The sequence below is a fragment of the Glycine soja genome, chromosome 17, assembly GCF_004193775.1.
Source record: "Glycine soja cultivar W05 chromosome 17, ASM419377v2, whole genome shotgun sequence".
Lineage (NCBI taxonomy): Eukaryota > Viridiplantae > Streptophyta > Magnoliopsida > Fabales > Fabaceae > Glycine > Glycine soja.
This window is the reverse complement of record NC_041018.1, coordinates 9751388-9776217: the sequence shown is the minus strand read 5'-3', so window position 1 is coordinate 9776217 and position 24830 is coordinate 9751388. Positions and strand designations below refer to the sequence as shown.

The following is a 24830-nucleotide window of genomic DNA, read 5'->3' as shown; positions in this document are numbered from 1 at the left end:
ATGGGTGCGCGTGAGTTTATTGGATTCAAAATCCGTATAAATCATGCAGATTGACAATTCGTATATTTATATATTTTATTTTAGTAATTAATAAATTAATTGAATTAAATTTTTATAAATAAAAATAAATTATTTATTTTGTTGTAAATTTTTTTAATAAATAAATATTGTTGTATATTTTTATGTGTTTATATCTAATTAATTATATTTGTTTTTTGAATTTGTTTTTTAATAAATATTTTATCAATTTTGTTTATTTAAAAATGAATGTATAAATATTATTGTCATTTATTTATTTTTAAAATATAAGTAATTTATTTATATTTTCTACTTAAGTAATTTATTTTTTTATTGATCTAGTGGTATATATATTATTACACTCATAGTATTAAATATTTTTATAAATAGTGGTTAGAAGTATAAAATTATTTTTTTTCTTTTGTTTTAAAAAATAAAATTTATTCTCTTAGTAATTTATTAAAAAATGAAATAGTCATTTGTTAGAAATAAAAACCAAAATTGTATTTATATTTTGGTCATTAATTTAAGTTCACTAGAATTAGTGATGCCAACTCTTTAAATTTGAAAAAAAAAATATTGTATATTCATTTATGAATTTATAAAAGTAATACAAAAAGTTATTTAAAAATAATAAATTCTTTATTTATGAATTATTAAATAGTGATTGATTGTAGTATTGTTTGAACGATGACTTTAGTTGTTATGACTGTTAAAATGTGCAAATTATGATTAGAACCAGAGGTTTGGGTCAGACTTTAGGCAGGGTTATAGGAAGATCCATAGGGAGAGAAGTTAGTTGTGATTCAGATGAAACCCCCCAACGGCAAAGACCCACAATATCTGCATGTAGGCAACAGGAAGTTGCACTTGTTGCTAAGGATGTTTAGCATGTGGATCATGTAACTGATGAGGTTCATGAACAATCTGAAGAGGTAGGTGTTGATGATTTCGTTGTTGATGCCTTTTCAGGTGAACCCCACGATACATCAGTTTTGATGGACTATGTTTATCATGTGGCAGTGACAGTTTGAAATAGAGAGGTATTTATATTTTTAAATAAATAATATTTTGATAACTATTTGTTATTATTGTTGAAATGATTTAAATTTTTATTTACAGAAGCGTCTTGAGTTGAAGTTATCCTCCCATGGAAGGAAGGTAGAGAAATTTGGCAAGCCTGCTCTAGAGATTGAAGGCTTAGTGGCTGCTATAGGATTAAGTTCTCTTATCACATGTCCGTTGGACACTGGTGATCGGGGACTTATATCTGCTTTTGCAAAGAGGTGACATAAGGAAACTAGTAGTTTCCATCTTCTGGTAGGAGAGGTGACCATCACCCTGGATGATGTGGCATTGTTGCTACATCTGCCCATTACAGGCACCTTCCATAGTTTTGAGACTCTTCATGTGGACGAAATTGTCTTTCTGTTAGTGAAATTGCTTGAAGTTAATTCAGAAGAAGTAAGAGCTTAGATAGTACAATATCATGGGGCATATGTTTGACTATCCTGATTGCGAGACATCTATCGTAGCAAATGTGATGCAGGACAATGGATTATAGCAGCTCGAGCATATATGTTGCATCTGGTAGGTTGCACACTCTTTGCTAACAAGAATGTCACACACGTGCATGTGGTATTCTTGGATGCATTTCGTGACCTCACCCAGAGAAGCTACGCATAGGGAGCTCCTGCACTGATACATATGTATGAGAATTTGAATGATGCATCAAAGAGCAACGCCAAACAACTTGCATAATATATCACACTATTATAGGTATTTATAATTTATTTTAAATTTAATTTTTATCTGTAATTTATATTGAGAATTGTTTTGATTTTTTTTGTTTTTAAAATATATGCAGTGTTGGATCTACGAGCATTTTCCTTCTATTTCTTCTTCTATTTCCGTCGAAGATTATCATGAGAGGAAACCACATGTCTGCCATTGGAAGTCTGGGAAGACATTACCAGTGTTGACGTATAGTAAGCGTTTGGATAGATTGACGTCTGATGTTGTGTGTTGGATTTCTTATAATAACCACCGTGTATTCAAAGAATTTGAGCTAATCTCTTTATTTTTTCAGACATGTCTGATGAGGTCCATCTATTGTCATACACCGACCAGAGAGGGTTGTGCGACAGTTTGAGTATGTGCAAACCATTCCTTCACACCCCGCTGCTCCTTCTCTATGTATAAAAGATATTGATGATAGATGAATTTAGTTTTTTGAATACCTTGCACCGGTGGGTCAGATATGTGTTGTGCCTGGACAGTGTGCAACAGACTACATAGAGTGGTTCTACATAATATTTCATCCCTTCATGAGTCTGGCACAACCTGAGAATCCTCGTAGACATCTAACTGTTGTGGACGATGAGACATTTGTTGAACCAAATATTCCTCAACTGCCGGTGGCCGTAGCGGCTATGGACGAAGCACCTGCAGATGCACCTACTGATGTAGAACAACCTCGACATGGACTAGTAAAACATATTTTCAATTAAATAGTCACTGATTTTATGTGTCATGCATTAAGTGCAAACTTTTTTCCTTGTTGTCGATGTGTTAGGAGGCTTTCCAAGCAATAGCAAAAAGGTTGGAACGGTTGATCAATCTAAGGGTTGTCACTGAAGGAACATAAGCATACACAATCACTGAAGAGTGCCTAAGGATCGCAAGAAGTGTGATTGCGGAACACAATGTATTTGTTCGTTCGAGACGAAGGCGGCATATGGAAGACGCAGGAAGACTTTTAGGATTTTTTAGGTTTTATATGAATTGTGTTTGCAATATGACTAAACAATATTTATTGTTTAATGTTTTTTTAAAAAAATTATTTATTTTCGTTTGTGTAACATGTGAATTTTTAATTAATCACGTAACACTAACTATAGGTTTTCAAGTAAACGTAAACCATAATTGCTCTCATAACCCTAAACCCTAGGTATTCAAGTAACACTAAACTCTAATTAGTCGCATACCACTAAACCCTAGGTATTCACGTAACACTAAGCTGTATGTATTGTAGTAACCCTAAACCCTCTTTAGTCAAATAAGTTTGTCATCAAAGCACTAAAACAAATAATTATATATTGTTTGAAAGTTAAGTAAAATAGATAATTATATGAACATCCAATGAAACATGCATATATTATCGTATTACATGACAACCCCATAAGTAACTTCCTGTTCAATCTTCCCCTAAATCAACAAAGTCACTTTTCAACCTTGACAAATTTGTATACTGTTGCATTCTACTAATATATGGTGTAGGGCACTACTTTGCTTGATGATGACAATGTATAAACCATAACAAAGCTATTGGCGATAATGAACAACGGTCTATTAGAAATACTTGTTACATATAGACATACACTTTCCAATTATCATAAAACAATTTAATACATAAATTACATAAATAGGATGATGGTGCTTTTACCTAAACAAAATGATTATCAGACATATGACCGATACATATTACACTATGTACAAAACAATCTTTTGGTGGTCAACTTCTAAGAGGAAAAATGTCATGTTTTGTTGGAGAGAAAGAGAAACAAAGATGATATTATACCTTGATGTAATCACATATTCAATGTCAGTTATATTCAACCTTTTATCCATGGTAACCTACATGTAACAATTATAATTACATTTATTTGAACCAAATTTAATCCGAGAAAACATAACAAAAATCATATACCATGGATAATCCATCAACAAGTAAGAATCTCTTTAATTCTTCAAATTTGTCTATGCCTCAAAGCAAATTGATATACTCATCAAACCATTTTGCATGCTCTTTAAGAAAATGGTTGCACACCAAAGACCATGAATCTTCACCCATACCTAATAAGACAACAATTGCATGATATCCACAGTTACCATCAACTTTGACATCAACAATATTTTCAATGGAATCATGAATGCATGGATGAAATTAATCCAACATCGGCATGGTCTTTCTTGGGTTTGCTTGCTTAGATGATGAGACAATATGTTTGATTGAATTACTATTTTGCACAGAATGTAATGCATCAACATACTCCAGTAAGACGGATCACGCTTTGTTAATCTTTGATGTTTGGTCATCGATTTCTTCTAAGCACCTTTTGTTTTGACCTTTCCAGGAGGAGCACACATAAAGTTTAGATCAAGGTAGACAATTTCTCAAAGTTTACTCTTTAGAGTAACTTTGCCACAAACATTAAGTTTTTCAAACTGTTTGAATATGGTTTCCATCTCTTCAGTTATGCTGACTTCGGGTTCAGATAATCCTTGGTCTAAAAAACTTAGCCTTCACAAAAACATATGGATTACGCTCAGAGGTATGCTACCGACAACATATCTAGCTAACTCACATGCACAAGAAAGACCATGAGTACTTCTCATTACACATCCACAACAAGAACTGTCAATATCAGCATAACTTACACACTCATACTCAGTAGCAATCTGGTTTAAAGCATACCTTGATACCATGCCAAGTAGAGGTAAATTTAAAAACATGTCCAACCACACATGTATTTGTCTCAAAAGATGCCTTAATTTTAGTGTGTTGCAGTGTGATCATGTTGTTCATGGCTTCCCAAACACTACATAGGTCTCAAAGCCTATTCTATAGTATTATTTTTAAGGCCCAATGAGCAGTTTCAATCTTGCATATGAAATACACAAAAAAGTAAACAAAGACAACTATTTTTATCCATTAAATCCTAAACCCTAAACAACAACAAAAAAATTACAATTTTCATACTGTTAGTTGTTGCGCTTCCTAAGTGCATGACCTTATTCGTCTGGCTTTAACAAATTTTTCTTTGTGGGGAATTATCCATGTTTGGTTCATATAGTTAACAAACATTGGCCATGGTGAACAAACAATTTCAAACTTCTTAAGACACTCATCGAACTCTTTCTCAGAAGGACAATCCACTAAACCCCCTCAGGCTTCCATGACATAATCCTATGCATTTTTTTACCAACCAAGGTTTTACACTTTGCCTTCACATTCTTGTCAATGTGAAACCAACACAACAATTTGGTACACTCAAGGAATACAGTTTTCATTGCATTCATCAACGCTACATCCCTGTCAATAACAATAAGTCTAGAGCCCAAACAACATTATTTACACATTTTCCCTCCAAATAAGCAAAAACAACATAGAATGTCATCCATGTTGGTGTCACACCAACAATGTCAAGTAACGAGAGTTTGTACTTGTTTGTTTTGTGGGTACTATCTATCAAAAATACCAAATTACATGCATTGGATAGCTTGACTGCATCAGGATGACTCCAAAAGATATCACGTACGACATCTTCATCCTTCAATCTATGCCAGTGAATATATTGATCTCGTTCAAGGAGCTTCATCAATTGTTGCATTTCAGTATTACTGTCTCTTATCGAAGAACGGTATACATTTCATGCATTGCATACTTGTTTGATTGTTGTATAATTATTGGCATTGTGCTCCTTCAACATTAGAAGAATATTTCTTGGTTTCATCATTGACTTTGTCATATCAGCAATAATAATCTTCTCATCCTTAGTCAGTCGACCAACATATGGATGTCTAACTAATGACTTGTCCAATTCATGATTGTCACTCCCACATATTAATTTCACCATCCATCTTTCACTTCCCATTACTGATTTTACACGCAGCTTAAATGGGCACCCAAATTTTCTACTAGTAGTAATTATTCTTACTAAATCTTTCTTCCTGGTCCTATAATGACCACTCATTTCACAATCAATTAAAACAAATGAAGTCCTTCCTCTGATACTAGTATCTATGTCTGACCTCATAATGACCGCCACAAAACCAATTTCATAAGCAACAGATCAAGCCCAATGCAAAACATCATCACGGGTAGCAAACACCTATAATGCAATCCATACAAGTTTAGTCTTCAAGGGACATTCATTTACTTACTTTAATAACAATAAATCATATTAATACCTGAGAAGTATTTAAGGCATCAAAACAATTAACGTGTTGATGCACACCAAGTTCCTCTTTATTTCCTTCATTCATATCAACTTCTTTAGATGTTGCGCTCTCATGCATCCAATGATCTTCATCCATCTTAACAAAACATTGAAAAAAATTAATAACAAGCAAACGACCACTAAAAGGTACAAATGAATTATGAAACTATACATATTTAAATATATTTTAAATAATATTGCTAATTAGTTTTCAAATAACAGTAAAACAAATGTTACAAAAATTGAATAAATAAATTTAGAACTTACGGATTGGTAATCCATATGAACCTTACAGATTGTCAATCCGTATGGTTCTTACGGGTTGTAAATTCGTAAGTTCTATAAAACTTACGGATTATCAATCCATAAATTATATACATAAAAATAAAGTAGATCAAAGAGAGCTACCTTACCTCCACCATTGTTAACAGCCAAACCAATCACCACCACTTGCCGATGAACCACCGTAATGCTACCACCTCGACCAAAGTGGACAAAACAATGACAGATCTCTCCTCTCACGAAAATAAATGAGTAGAAAACAAAACCAACATAATGAATGAGTGAATAACAGAAAAGGAAAAAGAAGAATTAATCAGGGGTATTTCTGGAATATCGAAAATATGTTGGGTGCACAAGCAATATTCTGAGTGCACAAAGCAAAAGCTCTAAGTTTAGCCCAATATAAAATTTAACCAGGCTTAATCTCTGGATGGCCCATTCAGGAAAACGAATGATTGGACCTAGGACTCGGATGTATTCTATCATTAAGGCTTAAGGAGTGTTATTTTCTGTACTAATTTATGGTTTTAACTACACCACATATGAGTATATTTATTACTTCTTCCAAAATTTTATTTCTGTAATGTATTATTTTTCTGAAATCTTAATTCAAAAAACAATTTTCAAAACACTTTCTATTTTTTTTATTAGTAGAAAAGTTAAAGACAACAAAAACAGAAAATAAATTATAATTATTATTTTTAAATCAATCATTTATGTTTTCTGTGTTTTACATATATTTATATATTCTCCTTTATATACACTCCCTTTTTATTTTTGTGGTTATTTTTTCTTATCAAACGTGATAAAAAGCAAGTGTCATTATCTATTATATATGATGGAACCAATATATTTTTATATGCTATTTTATTTATGAAAAGTTTGTCCAATCATATATATATATATGATTCTGATTTTTAGTAGCTAATTCTCTTAACAAATGGAGAAATTATTAATATTCATGTTTTAAAGACATTAAATGTATTTATTATTTCATTCAATTATTTTTTTGTTAAATATTAAAATCATTAACAAAAGAATATTGTAAATCCTTTTTCTTTTGTGTTTATATGTAGGTTAAGGGACTTGGGTCTCTAAGTATGTTTAACAATGTTTTCAAATTATTTTTTAAACTTTTTTTATTAACGGAAAAATTTATTTAGTCAATTAATCCATTAAAATGGGTTAGCTCAACACCTAAAAGCTTTCACACACGAGGCATAATAATAAAATGGCATTTGTATAATTATTAATAATAACAAAATAATCATAAAAATAGTAAAATAAAATCCCCCATCAACAAAAAGTGGAGTCTCCACTGTTTCAAAGTCAACTACATAGGCTAGCAATAGTTGCACGCACGCATGATCGAAGCACAAAGGACATAATTTGAAAGCATTAGAGAGGTGAAAGTACAAAGGAAGAGGAGGGAGGTCCCCATTAAGGGTCCCCAACCCTAAAACCACAATTAACCACTCCACCAAACAGACTAAAAAGAGGCCTAATTTCACTATCCTTCAATTGAATCAACACTCATCGGATGCCTCAACTCCACTGAGCTTTTAAAGATGGCATTGAATTGTGAGGACGGAAATGAAGTTGTTAAACTTGATCAAACTAATACCCACCCCGGTTGAAATTAGAAAAGACAAAATAAAATTTTAGAAAGTGATCGAATGTGACATTAAGTACAAAAAGTCCGAATTTGATGGTAAAATGTTACTTAAAACAACCATTGAGGCCCAAATTGAAGCAAATATTTCCAAAGTAAAGAAAAAAAAAAAGAGACAATTACAGCAAGACCTACGTGAGCATCTATGTGGAGAAAGTGTGCTTAATTCATCCATATGTAGTTTAAAGTCAACCCCATTCTAGCAACATCCCTGCACGATCACATGTATTTTCAAAGCCCCTTATTATCATAACTAACACCAATATTAAAATGCATGTCTTTTCGGATATCTTGTTAATTATTTTCTTCTTCGTGATGTGCCGTGCCGTCACAACCACTACAAATCAAACATAATATATAGCATTTTTTTTTTATATCAATCAGCATAATATTTAAGCATCTCATTATTGATGCATATTGCTTCAAGCTAATTAATTAAGTAGGCCATATTGGCGCGCGTGTTTCGTCAAAACAAACTATATAATTCGAACAACATTAATAGGAATTAATTGTTCCCATAGGATTAATTATGGCGCAAATTCTAAATTATAAAAACATAAATAGATCAATGAACTGTACATTTATAAATGAATGAAAACAATAATACTCATCACACACATGTGTACACAAGAAGATATAATATGAATAATAGTAATAATAACTTATTAGTTTATAAAGAGAGGAATTATATGTATATATAACAATTTTTTTTTTAACTAGAGCTAGACAAATTCTCCTTTTATGAATACACAAAATTACATTATGTCACGGTGAAAAATTGAAAAAACAAAGTATGTGAACCTCATTAATGGTGCAATGGGTTTGGACCCGTTGGAACAAGGCGTTTCTCAACACCATAACGTGGATCAATCTCGGTTTCCTTTGACTCCGGCACGCGACTCCGGTGGTGGTGGCGCCGATGATGACCACGATGGTGGTGGTGGAGAAACGGGGTGAAGTCAAATCCTCGGCCAGTTGTTAAGATTCTTCTATTTCTAGACAGAGAGAACTGAAGTTGGTTGTTGGTGAAGACGGCGTTGTTATCATTGTTGGATTTGGAACCAAACCAGACATATTGAAAGAGTACCAAGAAGAGGAAGAGCCAAAGAATGAAGCTTAGTGGATGTTGGAATCTGATGATCATGGCCATGATGATGGGTGAGATAAAGTAGAGAGAGATATGAATGATTGCATGGATAGAGAGAGAGAGAGAGAGAGGGTTTTTTGAAGAAGGAAAATTTGAAGACAAACAATAATGGGGTTTTAGAAGAAGAAGAAGTTGGACTTTTGAGGGTTTGACAGCTTGAAGGTGCTAAGCATGCATAAGAAATACTGCTACGGAAGCTTGACATGGGGGAGTGCTTGCTTCCATTAGACTATAGCTTATTATTTTTATATATACATATATAATACTATAAGGTATAATTAATTTGGAGTGAGAGAGAAAGAGGGGGTTGAGTTAATTTGGAAGGTCCAGTAGATGCGGAGAGGGGGCAGAATTGTCGAGCATTCTTATTCCAATGAAGCTTCCTTTGCGTTCAAGGAACAAAGGGGTCATTAAGAGCAGATTGTCAAACCTTCAATTATATATTGCACACTACCACCATACCTGCCCGAAAATTTTGTAACTAGGGGTACTTAGGTACGGGTATAATTATATATAATATGAAATCAGATATGTGCGAATTAGTGAGTAGTTCCAACATTTGTCCAACGAAATGCCAAAGTGGAAGGATAATTAAGCAACCCATTATTAATCTATTTAATATAAATATATTGTGACGAAATCTCATTTTTGTTTTATTTCTAAAAGGCTAAAACACAAGCATTTGGTATGTATTGTTATCAGATTATGAAGCTCCTTGAACTCTTATAAAAAGTTATGGTGTAATCGCTTATGGCCTTAAAAGATATAGATGGATAGAGTTAGACGACGTCTCGAAAAGGTACTTTAATTTGTCTCGTAAATTTGGTGGGTTCTTAAATTTTTCATATCCATCATCAAATCCAAATTTCTAACCCTCATCTATAAAGAACGACACCTCAATTGTGTACAAGAGAAGTGGAGCAATCGAAAACGCTAAAAAAAATGGAAACACAGAATTATAAATGCAAAATGTTTTTTTTTTTTTTTTTGTGGAAAATGCAAAATGAATTCATTTAAATTGAAATACCTCCTTTCTCTTTTCCCGTTTTCTTGGGTAAAATAACTATTCTTAAGATATACTTCGTCTTAACGCAAGTTACGCCAAGATGCTGTATAGTAACCGGCAGAAAAAGAGAGAAAATACTTGAGATTATTTTGACTAAGTTTTTTGTTTTTTTGGTATTGACCGACATTTTATTTTAAATGAAGAAAATAAACTTATATACCTACATTTGAAATCCCCTATTTTAACCTTATGTATAATTAATTATAAAATATATCATTGGTATTTGACCTTCAGCTCAGCTTCAGCATAAACGAGCTGGCATTAAAAATTCAGATACGTTTCATCAAATATTTATTTATATATAATTATGCCAATTCACACTTCTGTACTCTACATTTTATATATACGTTGGAACACGCTAAAGTTGCATAGGAGAGCTGAAAACACTTGCTTCAATTAGACTCTTCTTTCCGTCCTCTTTCAAATTATATTGTTTGTTTGATTTAAGCTGACAAATGAATTGATAACATGTTCACACCCCATATATCTCTTTTGATGGACTTGGGGCATGTCGATGTGAGTCTTAAAATTTGTTTCTAGCTTTCTCTGACTTTTGAGTAACGGAAGCATGTTACCTCCAAATAGTACATATTTATTTTGACCTCTATATCTTACAGTCCACAGATAAATGCGCGCAAATATGCATCTTGATTATTTTATTAATGCAACGAAAACAACATTGTAGCATTCAAATGCTTGCAAGGTGGAGTAACCTAAACAAAAGACAGAGAAAAAGGGATCCAGATTAAATGGATTATTTTTCTTTTTAATGATCTTGAAAATTTTTAAATTGCAAAACACTTCTAAATTATACGTCAGTGTTTTTCAAATAAACTTGGTGTTTAAAAAATATATATATAAATAAAATTAAAATTACTTGTTGATAAATTACTAATTACTAAAGTCAAAGAGTTATAAGATTAACTTAATAATCAGATAGAAGGGTTTAAGAGTTGAAGGAAACAAGGGGGAAAAGAGATTGTTGATTTGAATCTCTACATTAATATTCTAACAAAAACTAACCATGATTGATAAAAAAAATTACTAGAGCCAGTTTCATGGGATATAAACTTTGACTTTAATTGAAGATGCCAGGCAACGAACACATTGCCCATCTCTCATTACAGCTTTTTGTACATTTTCGGGAAATGGACAACTAGGATGAGTTGGAAATAGCCTTGTTGGAAATAGCAGAGGAGATATAATTCAGGGCTCACCATTTTCTTCATTGGTGTGAGCGACACCACAGGTAAGTAAAACGTTGGGATGGCTCATTACTCACAAATCTAGGTATCCATTGGTAAATAGTATGTGATCACAATGAAATAAAGTTAGAGACACTATTTTTGGACGGCTAAGTGTCAAAGTAGAGCTGTTGTTCATTCAATATGTGACGAATACTGATGATTAGCAACTAAAAAGTCAACTGCGCACCTTATCTGAAGCCGTTGACGCATAACACCACAATAAGATGCACAGGCAATAATAGGAGCAGCTAATTCTGGTTTTGTGGTACATAATTTGAAGCGGTATTATTAATGAGCACTGGCCATTGCAAATCAGAATAGACCATTACATTATACTGATCAGATAATTTTTCATCAGCCTTCCTCCCAGTCAACATCGTCATCATCGTCGTCATCTGCTGCAACTTCCTCAGCTTCAACATTCAAATCAACCTTATAACCTCCATTTCCATTGCCTTTTAAAAATTACACCCAATGCATAAATTAGTGGACACAAATAACACTTCATCAACCAAAAGAAAAATAAAATAAAGGGAAGAGCGGAGTTGCTAACTAGGAAATTTCAGAAATGGACCCAGTCAATATTAACATTAACATAAACTTACAAAGAAAAGTTTTATTAAATTTTAATACTTCTGGTGCCAGTCAAATCTGGGGGAGAAAAAAGGTGTTCAGAGCAATAACAAACAAGCTTCTGCCATTGCTATTATTTATGGATGGCTTACAAACAAGTGTCCTATGTTACCAATAACTTCTTAGCATGCGTTGTAATAATGGAAGCAGAACAAGAGAGAAAAACATAAGGATTTAAATTCTTTAGAGAGTATATTTGTGAGAGATTAAGAATTCATAGAGAATTCTTCTTTGTAGTTTTTTATTCTTTTCTCATTAATAGAGATTCTTCTTTAGCATAAACTTTCTACGTCAAATACAATTTGTCACAACAAGAATGGTGGTTGTGCCATATAATAGTTATGCTTTGTAGTGGATTTTCTTAATTAAGGAACATGTGAAAGTGCAGTCATGACATTCTGTTTGTGACTTGAATTTGAGAACAAAGATGTAGTGTGTAATAGTCAGAATACTATCTCTGTAGTGTGTAATTTCAGCTTGTTTCAATAAATGCTTTCAGTTCAAATTTGATGTACTATCACAATCACAAACATAAATCACAAAATTGATCCTCAATTGCATCAGTGTAGTCTCTGAAAAAAAGTCTTAGTTTTCTAATTCCAATCTTTTAAAGTGTCTTATCAATTTGAAAAACCCAGTACAAGTACCAGCATATTACTGAAACATCAACTTAATAAGAACCAGACAAATTAAATGGGTCCATAAAACAGACATGACTCCATATGTATAATTATTACCAGCAACACATCACCTAAAATAACAAACTAATCCTTCCCATGAACAACACTTAACACAATTTCTTGACAGTAGTTCCTTCCATATTGTTCAAAACAGTGTTGAAGGGAACCAACTTTTATGCTGGTCCAACTAACACCAGTCAGTCAAACATGATCAAAACAAAGGATTTAAATAGAAGACCTTATCAATTGGTGCAGCACAACACCATATTTGCAGAAAATGTCACAAACACATTACAGTGAGTACAGATTGTGCATTAGCCTGCCATGGCTGCAACACATACTGCAACTGCAATTTAAAATCCCAGTATAGCAACCAGCCTAAGAAAACTATTAAAGCCACATTATTGTTTCCTGAATTACGTTGAGAACACTGATGGAATACTAAGGTAGCATTTGACATGCGAATAGAATGGAATCAAATAGTCTGTTCTATTCTCAGATCCACCCTTTTAGTGAAATCAAAATTTATTATTTAAAGTTTTATGCTTTTTAGAGGGGACTGGGGAGGTAGCATTAAACATATGTTTCAAAACATTAGGGATTTAAACTTGAGGATCCAAATTTTAGTCAAATCACATCAGAAGAGAACAATTGTACCTGCAATTGGAGCCTCCTCCCATTCAGTACAATCATCATCTTCCTCACGTTTTGATTTCATGCCAACCTGGCGATTGGAAGTACTGCTAGAAGGATCATCAGCAGCAAGTGTATTTGGCAATTGTTTTTTTGCAGCTTCTTCCAATTCGTGTTGCTTAAGTAAAGCAGCATAATAAGCCTTAATATACTCATCCTACAGAAATAGTAAAGGAAACAGAAATATTTAGCAAACAAAAACGGTCTTATACCTTTGGGAGGAAGGGCAACAGAAACAAAAAGAAAAAAAGTTCATCTTATTTTAAGAACCTGTATATTTTGATTATTGTCATGTCCAATTGTTAACTTCTTGTCATCTGTGTACTGCACTGCTGTGGAAGTTGAAGTCTCATCCATCTTTGTTTCCTGCTTCACCTCTCCACGTTGTTCCTTTGTAAGATTCATACCTGATGTAATCATCCATGGAGGCAAAACCTTTAAAGATGTACTGTCAGTTTCAGACTTAACACCCTCTCCTTTGCCTTCAGTATTGAAGTCAACTACAACCTGTCACATTCAACAATAGACTACTAAGTATTTAAAACTATTTAAGGAATATATTCCCAATGCAAAAATTGAAAATATTCATAGAAGATTCATTATGATATAATATAACTTGTTTCAATAAAGAAAAGGTAAAAACTGTTTTTAACTGCAAACACTATAAGAAAGGAAAACAAGCATGAAACCAAGACAATCAAGCAAGTTGGCAAGGATGTTCATGATACACCTGGACATACAAACTACCATATTACCACCACAAATAGAGAAAGATCCAATTTCATTTCAGGCCAATTTAAGACATGCTCTACTTTTTTGTATTCATCCACTCCTTAATGAGTAGAAAGTTGTCCTTGAAAATCCAAAACTCCATCCAATATCTTTGGACAATGGTTCAATAATAACAGCAACAACGTGTATGGTTCTAGGCTTCTAGCCCAGAAATAACTGGTAATTTGTTTTCACATTTCCTTATGAGCAGATCAATGTCAACTTATCAAGTAGGCTATTTGGCGAGTTTGGTTACCACTGTATGTCCCCTTTTCTTTGAATCAGTTTCTTTTTAACTTCAAAGGCTTTAGGAGGACTAAGAAGGAAGTTTATTTGATGGTAGGGTGTTATCTTCTTTGGTGTCTATTTGGTTTCAAAATGCTTATACTTAAAAAAAAACACTTCTCAACCCTCAGATCTGATTTGGTAAAAGATATTTTGAGTGATGAAAAAGGCTCAGATAAGGATCAACTATAGGGCTTGGATCCTAGCAAGGAACGTATACCGAAAGTGTACTCCAGAAGGAGGTAGGACAGTGAGGGAATTTTCTGTCATGGGGATTTCGTGACGTGGCTGAGTTAGTTAAAGGATATTATTATGAGAGAAGGGTCAGAATGGGGGAGGAAAGCACTAATTTGCAGGACTGAGGGTAGCATCTCAGAGGGGCCTTTGGCTCCAGTAGGAGAATTGTATTCTCTGGTTGCCAATGATAAAATCATTTTCAGTGCTCATTTTTCTGTTATTTCCTGGATTACAATTGTTTTCTATCTTTCTTCTCCTTGGTATCTATCACTATCCCAATTTCCAATTAGCTTTAGTTCATTGTACAACTTAGGTTCATTGTATCTTAAGAAATTGAGATAATTACCCTTTTTTGTGAGTGTACTCTATTAATAATCTCTGTATATATATAATCTAACTGAGGGTGTGTAACTTTGTATTGACCACTCAAGAATATTCACTCAAAATCAATCTTATTTTTATCTTCAACTATATTTTTCAGGCCTCCCTTAGGTGCTAGGCAAATGGTTTTTTAAGAGAGGTAGCAACAGGCAGATATGTAAAGACACTGAAATGCTTTATTTGTTATAGCACTAAGTACCAATATGTTTATCTGATTTCTCTTTGTTTCTTCTTGCAGAGTCTCTGACTCCTTGTTAAGTAAGGTACTATCCTCTTCCATCGTATTCTTTCATTCTTTCTTCCTTCCAACAATATTTCTTATTTTAACACCACCACCACCACAAAAAAAAGGTGCATGCTACGAAATGCAACCCAGAGATTTAAATTCATCCAAGTGATAAATGCAACCCAGAGCTCCATCTTTTTTTAAAAATTGAGATATCGGCACTATTTGATGACCAAATGCAAAGGAAAATTATTTTGTTTCAACTAAATGAAATCAATGAGTTTTTAATTTTCTTAAAAAGGAAATTTTATTAGAAAGAAAAGATGTAATGTACGATATGAAGAGAATAATACATCATTCATAACAGGGAGGGATTGAATTAATAAAATTGTGGAGAAAAAAGTACCATGGTTGCCCAGTCTTTGCACATGCCAGAATTAATAACACCCTTAAACAGGAGAATGTTACCTTAGTGTCTCCACTGTAAGGCACTCCATTATATCCTAGCTGCGAAATTTTAGAATCACCAGCATTGATATCTCCATTAGCTGCACGAACAGCAGCACTAGCTCTAGCTTCCCATGCTTGAAGACTGCCAAATTCAGGAACAGGCAAGTCTTTTACCCGACTGAGTTGGTCCATTAAAGGCTTGAGCTGAACCTGCACTAGCACAAGAAGTACAACAATCATCACAAGATTAACTGTGGGCCAGTAGCAACAACAAAATTAATGTCACAAATATGTAAAGTCTAACAATATCAGGAAATTTGAATGAGATTAAGATACCTATAGGCAACGATGTGACATTCATAAACTATCCCAAGTTTTGCACCTATACTGAATACTCTCCCAACAAAATGTGCCCAGCATATATATTATATACTAGAATGGAATATGATGGTTGAACAAAACTAGTGAAGTAGTTGACCTGCTAAAAACTTGTGAGTGTGTCAGGTTTAGCTCAAGGTTATCTGGTTGTCTTGGGCCATTTCTAAACTAAAGTGGGTCATACATTGGATTGGACCACCAAAACCAAGGTATCCACTAATGTTTGGCACCAAAATGCTGCACTCAAGCTTGAACTAGCAGCAAATTCATTGTTTTGATCATCTCCCAGGTCCCAATTAGGGCAGGACTGGAATGATGTATAGAAGATTGGAAAACAGGGATGCTGCCTTATGGTTCTTTCCTCTTTGTAATTTGTTGAAGTTGGTAACCTCCCCATGGCTGCTACAGTTATGAATTTCTTATATTGGTAAGATGGAAGAGCTAAATTCAGTTTTGTCTTTATCTTAGGCAGTGATTATCATTGTAGAGACAGGTTCAAATGCATCTAACCTAACAGACATTTAACGTGGGAGGTTTTTTTTTTACATTTCATAATGCAGGCTTCTGGTTGAATTTAGAGTGGTATTGATAGGACTGGGAGAGTAGACCTAGACATAGAGGCCAGGCCCAAGATGTGGAGGGTGTATGTGAGGAGAAACTGGGGTGTGAAAAGAGGAGGTAATGTGGCAAAGGGTATAACCGAATGGTCAATTGCATGAATAAGGTAGGGGAGTATTTAGGGAATGTTGAGGAGAGAGAAAGGCACCTTTTGATTTTGGAATTCTGTTATGGGCAGAGGACTTTAGCCTCTCTGTAAGGAGCTCAGCTCTGTGGCAGTTGGATTGAATTCCCTCTGTATTTACGTTTGTTATTGAACAACACAAGCATTCCCTGATTCTGAAATCTGTTTATTCTGTTACTATTTCAGGGTTCTATCCGGTATCCAGTTCCAAAGTGAAATATTATGATTGGCTGTAAGTTTTTAGTAAAATTGGGTTTCAAACATTCTTTAGATTTGGACTCATACACATGGGAAACAGGCTTACAAGGTCTATCTACATTAAATTCTGTTAGCTAAAATATCAAGCCTGTAAAATTTTTTAAAAAATAAAAATACTCTACTATGCAACATGAAATCAATTAGAAGTGATTAAGCATTTAAGCTTACTACCAAATGACAGGTCTAAACCTGAAATGAAAGTTTCTGAGTTATCAGCATGCCATTACACATACTTCTTTTGTTTATTTATATTTCAATTTAGTTACTCCCCGATGCATCTTAGTAGGTGAATCACATTACACAACTTATTTCAACATTAAGATAAAGAATCAGAGAGATAGTCTAATGGTGCATGAAAACAGAAAATAGACCCTGCAATCATCGTCCTTAGGGAAAATATGACTTGGCATATTCTAACATTTCATACATAATAGCACAACCATTGCTTGCTACAAACTATGTTAATTAAGTTTCCCAGTTCTTGAAAAACAACAATGAAAACCAATTAGGCATCATCAACAATAACAAATTTAAGTAAATAGATCCATCATATGAAGCAACAACTAGAAATAAACTGCATAGTAAAATCAGATAAGAACCTCCATCTTTTGAAGCATGTCCTTTAACTTTTCACGCCGTCGTCTTCTTGCATTATCATCTCCATCTCCCCCTTCTTGAACAGCTATCTTATCACTTTCAACCTCTAGTCTTCCATTACAACTTTCACAATGGAAGTCCTCATCTTCAAACGATACTAACCGCAGAGCATCCAAAGCATTGTATCTAAAATAAGTCATAAGCCCCAAGTGTTATGAAACGGAAAATCTGAAAATGCATCAAAACAAACAAAATAACTATGACATATTATGATCTTGATATTACAATGATTATTGAAACCTTTTTCCACAGTTTGAACATATATATTCCTGAAGTGTGTTTTTGTTCTCCAACTCATCTTTCAGCTTATGCTTCATGCGATGTAGTCTGTACCTAATCACATCGTATATCTGCAATGAAAATCAACATAAGATTTTCTATAATCTATATAAGGAGGGGGCATAAATTGGCTGTACACTTGTAATGGATCAAATTAAATGCTACTAAAATGGGTAAAATAACACCGTTTTCGACTTTTCCCTGCAATAAAACACCCAAATATCCTTGGCAAACCACAATTATGGAAAAATTAGATTGAAGAGATGGACCTGTGCATAATCTAGACAACAGTAAGAGTGTGTGTGCAGCTTGACCTTTTCTTCTCCCTCTTTTGCTGTCTGTTGACCATCAGCTGTAGCAGCTACAGCAGCACCATAAATTTTTGCACCTTTCGCTGTCTGAGGTCAAATCAGAAAAAATGTACTTGACTATATAAATTCACCCACACTTCTCACATACATGCAAATCTAACAATGAAAAATAACTAAAAAAAACTAATAAAGCACACATCAATGGAGGAGAATTACAAACCGGAACCGCTAAATAACTAGTTATGCAGAATTCAAACTTAAAATAGATGGGTTGATGGAAGAAACTTTGCATGATAGAGAAAAAAATATGAAATGTATGCAAAGGGGCCCTTTCCGAACACTAACAGTGATCTTTCTTTTGCCACTTGGCATTCCAAATTAGGTCACCCTAGTGGTGATACTATGAAACTTGTATCCAAGCTTTGTAAAACAGGTTCTGATTTTTGTTCTCACTGTTGCATTGGCAAGTTCCATCTTCTTCCCCTTCTCTTACTGTGTATTCTAATCCTTCTGAACTCATTTATACAGATTTGTGGGGTCCTTCACCTGTCTTGTCCAACACTGGTTACAGCTATTATGTAACCTTTGATGCCCACACTCGGTTTACTTGGCTTTATTTGTTGAAAAGTAAATCTGAGACTCTTAATCTGTTCAAACAGTATTACACTTTAGTTAAAACTCAATTCAGTTTACCTATAAAAGCTGTTCAGTCTGAGGGGGGGGGGGGGGGGAGAATATAGGAGAACTTGGTATGCAACATAGATTGATATGTCCATCATGAGAATGGAGTTGTGGAAAGAAAGCACAGACACATAGTTGAAACTGCCCTAACTATGTTGTCTCAAGACTCTATGTCTCTTGAGTACTGGGACCATGCTGTTATTTCTGCTATGTATCTCATCAATCGCCTTCCATCATCATCTATTAATCAAGAGGTACCTTATCAGAGATTGTTCAAAAGACTCCCAGATTACAAGTTCTTGAAAGTGTTTGGGTGTGCTTGTTATCCTCTTCTGCGACCCTACAATCAGCATAAACTTCAACCAAGGTCTCAAGAGTGCCTTTTTCTGGGTTATTCTCTCTCTCACAAGGGTTACAGGTGCATGGCTGAAGATGGAAGAATTTATGTCTCAAAGGATGTGATATTTGATGAGTTGAACTTTCCTTTTCCTAGGCTGCTTAGAGAACCAGCCACAGATTCATCAACTACTGCTGATGTTTCTCACTCTCAACAGACCTTAACAGTTCTGTCGGCATCTCCAACAGCAGCCACTCCTCCCACTCTTGGCAGCCATACAACTGCAGAACAAATGGCTAACGATCCCTCACTAGCAACTTCAACTTCAGTGGGTGCAAATTCTGTTTCAGATAATGATTCTCAGCCAGACCAAGCAACAGTACCCACTGTAGCTGCTCCCACTCCAACAGCTCTTGTCAGACCTAATAACACTCAACCTATGTTTACTAGGGCCAGGGCTGGTGTAGTTAAACCCAGGTTCCAGCCTACTCTTCTTTTAGCTCATGCTGAGCCCAGATCTACAAAGTTTGCCCTTTCTAATCCAACATGGCTGGAAGCTATGAAAACTGAGTATGAGGCCTTGATGAAAAATGTTACTTGGTCTCTCACTGCTCTTCCTTCCAATAGGTCCCCTGTGGGTTGCAAGTGGATTTTTCGAATCAAAGATAATCCTGATGGCACTGTCAGTAAATACAAAGCCAGACTTGTGGCCAAAGGCTTTCACCAACAACTTGGTTATGATTACAATGAGACATTTTCTCCTGTAATCAAACCAGTCATTGTCAGAATTCTTCTTTCTCTTGCTATCACTCACAAGTGGAGTCTTCAGCAGTTAGATGTCAATAATGCATTTCTCAATGGTGTTCTTGAAGAGGATATCTACATGAATCAGGCCCCTGGATTTGAAAATCCCAACAAACAGCTTGTGTGTAAGTTGCATAAGGCAATATATAGTCTCAAACAAGCCCTTAGAGCTTGGTTTGACAAACTAAAGGCCACCCTTCTTTGGTTTTAGTTCAGGTCCAGCAAGTGTGATCCCTCACTTTTTGTTTACACTGACTCCAAAAATACTGTTATCTACATGCTTGCGTATGTAGATGACATTATTGTCACTGGAAACATTCCCACATTCATCAAGTCCTTATTCACCAACCTCAACTCTGAGTTCTCACTCAAAGACCTAGGGAATCTTCACTATTTCCTGGGGATTGAAGTCAGACCTCAGCCCAATGGTGCACTCTTTCTGACCCAGTCAAAGTACATTAGGGATTTATTGGGAAAAACAAAAATGGATGAGACCAATCCTATTTCTTCTCCAATGGTTGGAGGCTGCAAGTTAAGTAAGTTAGGGTATGAGCCTTTCCCTGATCCCACTCTATACACGTCTATTGTGGGAGCCTTGCAGTATGCAACGGACACTGGACCTGAAATTAGTTTCTCTATTAACAAAGTCTGTCCGTACATGTCAGATCCATCAGAACAGCATTGGGCAGCAGTAAAACGGATTCTCAGGTATCTAGCTAGTACCATCAACTTTGGTTTGAAGTTTCTCCCTCCTTCTACTGGACCTCCCTTTACAGAGCATGCTTACTGTGATGCTGACTGGGCATCTGATCCTGACAACAGAAGGTCAACTTCTGGCGCAGCCATCTTTTCCAGGTCAAATTTAGTTTCTTGGAGGTCAAAGAAACAGCCTGTTGTTGAAAGGTCCAGTACAGAGGCTGAATATCGCAGTCTAGTCTTAGCCACTGCAGGATTAGGTAACTTCTGTCTGAACTACACATTCCTCATCACTCTCCAGTCATCTTTTGTGACAATCTAAGCACAATTGCTCTTGCTCACAATCCTGTTATGCACTCTCGAACTAAGCATATGGAACTGGATCTCTTCTTTGTTAGAGAAAAAGTTTGGGAGAAGCAACTTCAAGTGGTTCATGTTCCTGGCATTGATCAGAAGGCTGATATTTTGACAAAGGCTTTGACTCCTTGCAACTTTACTACTTACAGATCCAAGCTCAGACTGGCTGAAAAGTTTTCTTCCAACCTCCCATGAGCTTGCAGGGAGGTATAGGAGTACATTTACTCGATAGACTGTTTTTCCTTTCTTAGCTTCTATGTATAGGATTAACTACAGTTTATTGTACTGTTATAGTTAACTGACTAGAGTCAGTTGACAGTTACCTCTGTGTAACTGCCTATATAAACTGAGGTGTAACCTTTTCTCATTGGGTTGAATAATTTTTTACTTCACCTCAATTCTATTAGTGATATTTTCTCTCTAAGATTTCTATACCCCCCCGCCGGAAAAAAAATGACACTGTTTTGAAAGCCAAAAATGGGTTTTCCCAAAGCCTCGGTTTAACACCGCTACAGCCACTACTTTGGCCATGAAATGCATTGCTATTCAAGCTGTGCAGTGGCCCGTGGCTGCTTCTCACCGCTATTGCACACTTTTGATAAATGTTAACTAACCCACATGACTAAACATTAAAAGTTTATTGCGCCTTATTGGATAATAATCTATCAGGTTGTTCTATCTTTTATTAAGTGAAACTCTCAAGTATCCCTACCTTATATTCTTCATTAAATAACAATGGGGGAAAAAGCATTAAGGTTTAAGAAAATACCATATTAATATAGTGTTATTCTGCAGTTTTCAACTTATATGAAATATGGTCGTAAATAATCTGTCAAATTGCTATGTAAAGGGATGACTTAACACCAGTCACCAATAATGAGTCTGTTATAAGCTCATTCAAAAGAGAAATGCTAAGCCATTTCTCACCATCAAGATATGAATCAGACAAAAGAAATTGTCTATTAGATTGGCTAATTCATAGACAGAACCAAATAGTTACCTCTCTCCTATGATCCCGAGTAATGATCTTTTCTTCTTCAAAAAACCGCAGAGTTCGACGAAGTTGTTTTGTGTGTAATTTGAGGTCCTTTGCCAAGTCTTCTTCCCTAACCCATTGTCGTCTGAAATATTAAAAGAGTACAGTTAAACACCAAATTCAACAAATTAAACGACCCTGCATTCTTTCAACTACATATATAGTCAAGTTCAACCTACATCATTTTTTTTCCATTTTCTTTCATTTAATCTATTCTGCTTTCCCATTCTCTCTATTTCACTTAAAAATTCAAATAACTTCAATTCTCTTTATGTTTCCCTTCCTTTGTAACTGCGCACACGTATAAGTTCCATGGTTTAAAATTGCAGTGAATTGAGCTTCTTAAAGTCTCACAAAATCATTGTAACCACAGTCACAGCAGCATTTGCCCACAACTATTCGCTACTCAGCTACCAAAACTCAAAACCATGCGTTCTACTTTCAACAGAGCAAAACACCAAGGCATGTCTTCAAAAGCTGATAAAACAAGATGGAAAGCCGAACCTCGTGAGCGCGTCAAGAACCACCACAGCTATTCCCCTGTTATCACTCCTTCCCGTTTTGGGCTGATTATCTCCTGTGCTCGTAAGATCATCGTAGAAAGCCCTAGCCCCTAGTTTAATCAGCCTACGCACATTCATTCAACAAATTAAAACAAAAATTTATATATCCTGAATTATTTAGTGAATTGCAGCTCAAAAACCGCTTATTCTTCTTCTTTCTCTTTTTAATTTGATTAAACGCAACTTTTGGGCAGTTGAACTAGAGAGAGATGAATCATTACTTGTTGTAGGGTTCAATCATCGATTCGACGTGGTTTAGGGTTTTAGCACAAAAGTTAGAGTTCTAGAGAGCAAGGTGGGTGCAGTTCGTTGAATGACAAGTCGAGAGACCTCTGCCCCGAGAATTTCGATTTCAATAACTGCTGCAAGAACAAGTATTAAGACTTTGTCAACGGCGTTTATATAGAGGGGAGTGGAACGAACTAGAGACGCTTTCGTTGTCGTGGATGATGGATGTGCCTTTCGTTTCGGGCTTTATCCATTTCCGCGGCTTAGCCTTACAACTCTTGGATCTGACTAGGCTACGGGGAAAAAAAATCTTTGAATTCGTCGATATTTTAAATGAATTTATTTAGGTATTGTGATTTTTGAATTTCTAAAAAAATTATCTGTTGGTGTCGTAAAATCTATTTATTTCAATATATTTAAGTAAAAAATAGTACAGACTAAAATATATATAAAAAATAAATGGAATGACATTTTTGTAAAATCGTTCTGTTGTTTTAGTTTTAAAGTGGATTTAATTAAAATTAATGTCGTGATTTTTTTATAAATGCATCTGAAATTCGCATTTTACACATAATTATTTGGGATTTGAAATAGATTTAGTATACGAAAACATTTAAATACCTTGAAATTTTAATTTAGTGAAAATTGAACGATTTTGTAGGAAATTAAGTTGAGGTTCTGATTTTAAAAAGAGAGAAAATTATTATAATTAATATGGTTTATACCAAAAAAGTCAATGAAATACAAATAAATAGTATTGGTTAAATAAATTATAAATTTAATTGTGTGTTCTAGATAATTGAATGACATGACTTTTGTTTATTTTTCTCCTAATCATCATCATATAAGCATGAAAGGAATAGGTGTTACAACTCCTTAAGAAAATCTACTTCTCCCTTAATTTTTGAACCACGAGAGGTATCTTATTAAAATGAAATATTTTCATATTCATTTTAAAGGTCTTTTAAAAGCCACATAATAAAATTTAAGTCAATATCTTCAAAGTTTTGTGAATTCCTTTTAGTTTCACTTCTAGATGTCTCTCTATGGCAAAAATGTTGCAAAAATTGAGTCATTCAAATTTTTGTTGAAGGATTTAAACAACATTGTCTTACTTTTTCAAGGTTTATAGACTAATGAAAGATACTCTTGTTACATATACTCGGTTGCCTCAAATCTAAATATTTTTATTTATTTATTTATTTTAAGAACATCGAGTTACTATATCTTAAGAATAATGAATCACAAACTATAAAAAATACATATATCAATAATTATGAACACATCGTCTTTTAGTCAAATGTTCTATTTTAACCTATAAAAAATACATTATCCAACTATGATCACAAACTCACCTATCCAACATAAGAGAAACCAAACAATCTACTCAACATTATCGTTGCAAAGTATATTTGCAGCCAAATAATTCGTTGTATATAAAACCACACGTGTTTAGGCACTTAACAATCATATGTGCCTTGATCATCTTTCTAAATCTTAGTAACCAACCAGTTGAGATTCATGTGAAACCCACATGTTTTTACTCTCATCTCTTCTTTTATACTATGTTTTCAGCTGTATTAAACAAAGCCTAATTTAATTGAAGTTAGAGTCCAACTAGCAAAGAGAGTTGGATTTAAGTTATCCACAACTTTTAAAACATAGTCATGTTGAGTTTGGGATTATAACCTTTTGAACTTGGCTCTGATCTCA

The 24830-nt window shown here is 34.4% G+C and overlaps 3 protein-coding genes across 5 annotated transcripts; 1 reads left to right on the top strand and 2 right to left on the bottom strand.

Annotated features, from left to right (window-relative positions):
• LOC114393551 lies at positions 1-2665 on the top strand. Its single transcript, XM_028354905.1, has 8 exons — positions 1-10; positions 991-1046; positions 1141-1270; positions 1400-1482; positions 1886-2006; positions 2108-2214; positions 2298-2507; positions 2594-2665. Exons 1-8 carry the CDS (start codon positions 1-3, stop codon positions 2663-2665), a joined length of 789 nt encoding a protein of 262 aa, XP_028210706.1.
• Positions 2666-8616: 5951 nt separating this feature from the next.
• LOC114393079 (CLAVATA3/ESR (CLE)-related protein 13-like) lies at positions 8617-9517 on the bottom strand. The gene has a single exon (XM_028354342.1). It carries the CDS (start codon positions 9122-9124, stop codon positions 8780-8782), a length of 345 nt encoding a protein of 114 aa, XP_028210143.1. The 5' UTR covers positions 9125-9517; the 3' UTR covers positions 8617-8779.
• Positions 9518-11166: 1649 nt separating this feature from the next.
• Positions 11167-23394, bottom strand: LOC114394218 (general transcription factor IIE subunit 1-like). Of its 3 annotated transcripts, none has more exons than XM_028355879.1 (10): positions 23111-23394; positions 22831-22953; positions 22291-22411; positions 18419-18502; positions 18066-18175; positions 17768-17951; positions 15809-16000; positions 13711-13947; positions 13405-13597; positions 11167-11889 (listed from the first exon to the last, which is right to left on the bottom strand). In XM_028355879.1, exons 1-10 carry the CDS (start codon positions 23128-23130, stop codon positions 11789-11791), a joined length of 1365 nt encoding a protein of 454 aa, XP_028211680.1. In that variant the 5' UTR covers positions 23131-23394; the 3' UTR covers positions 11167-11788. The 3 variants fall into 3 exon arrangements, with proteins under 3 accessions (XP_028211680.1, XP_028211679.1, XP_028211681.1); XM_028355878.1 differs by having other exon boundaries at positions 18374-18502; positions 23111-23390; XM_028355880.1 differs by lacking the exon at positions 22831-22953 and having other exon boundaries at positions 18374-18502; positions 23111-23391.
• Positions 23395-24830: the final 1436 nt, after the last annotated feature.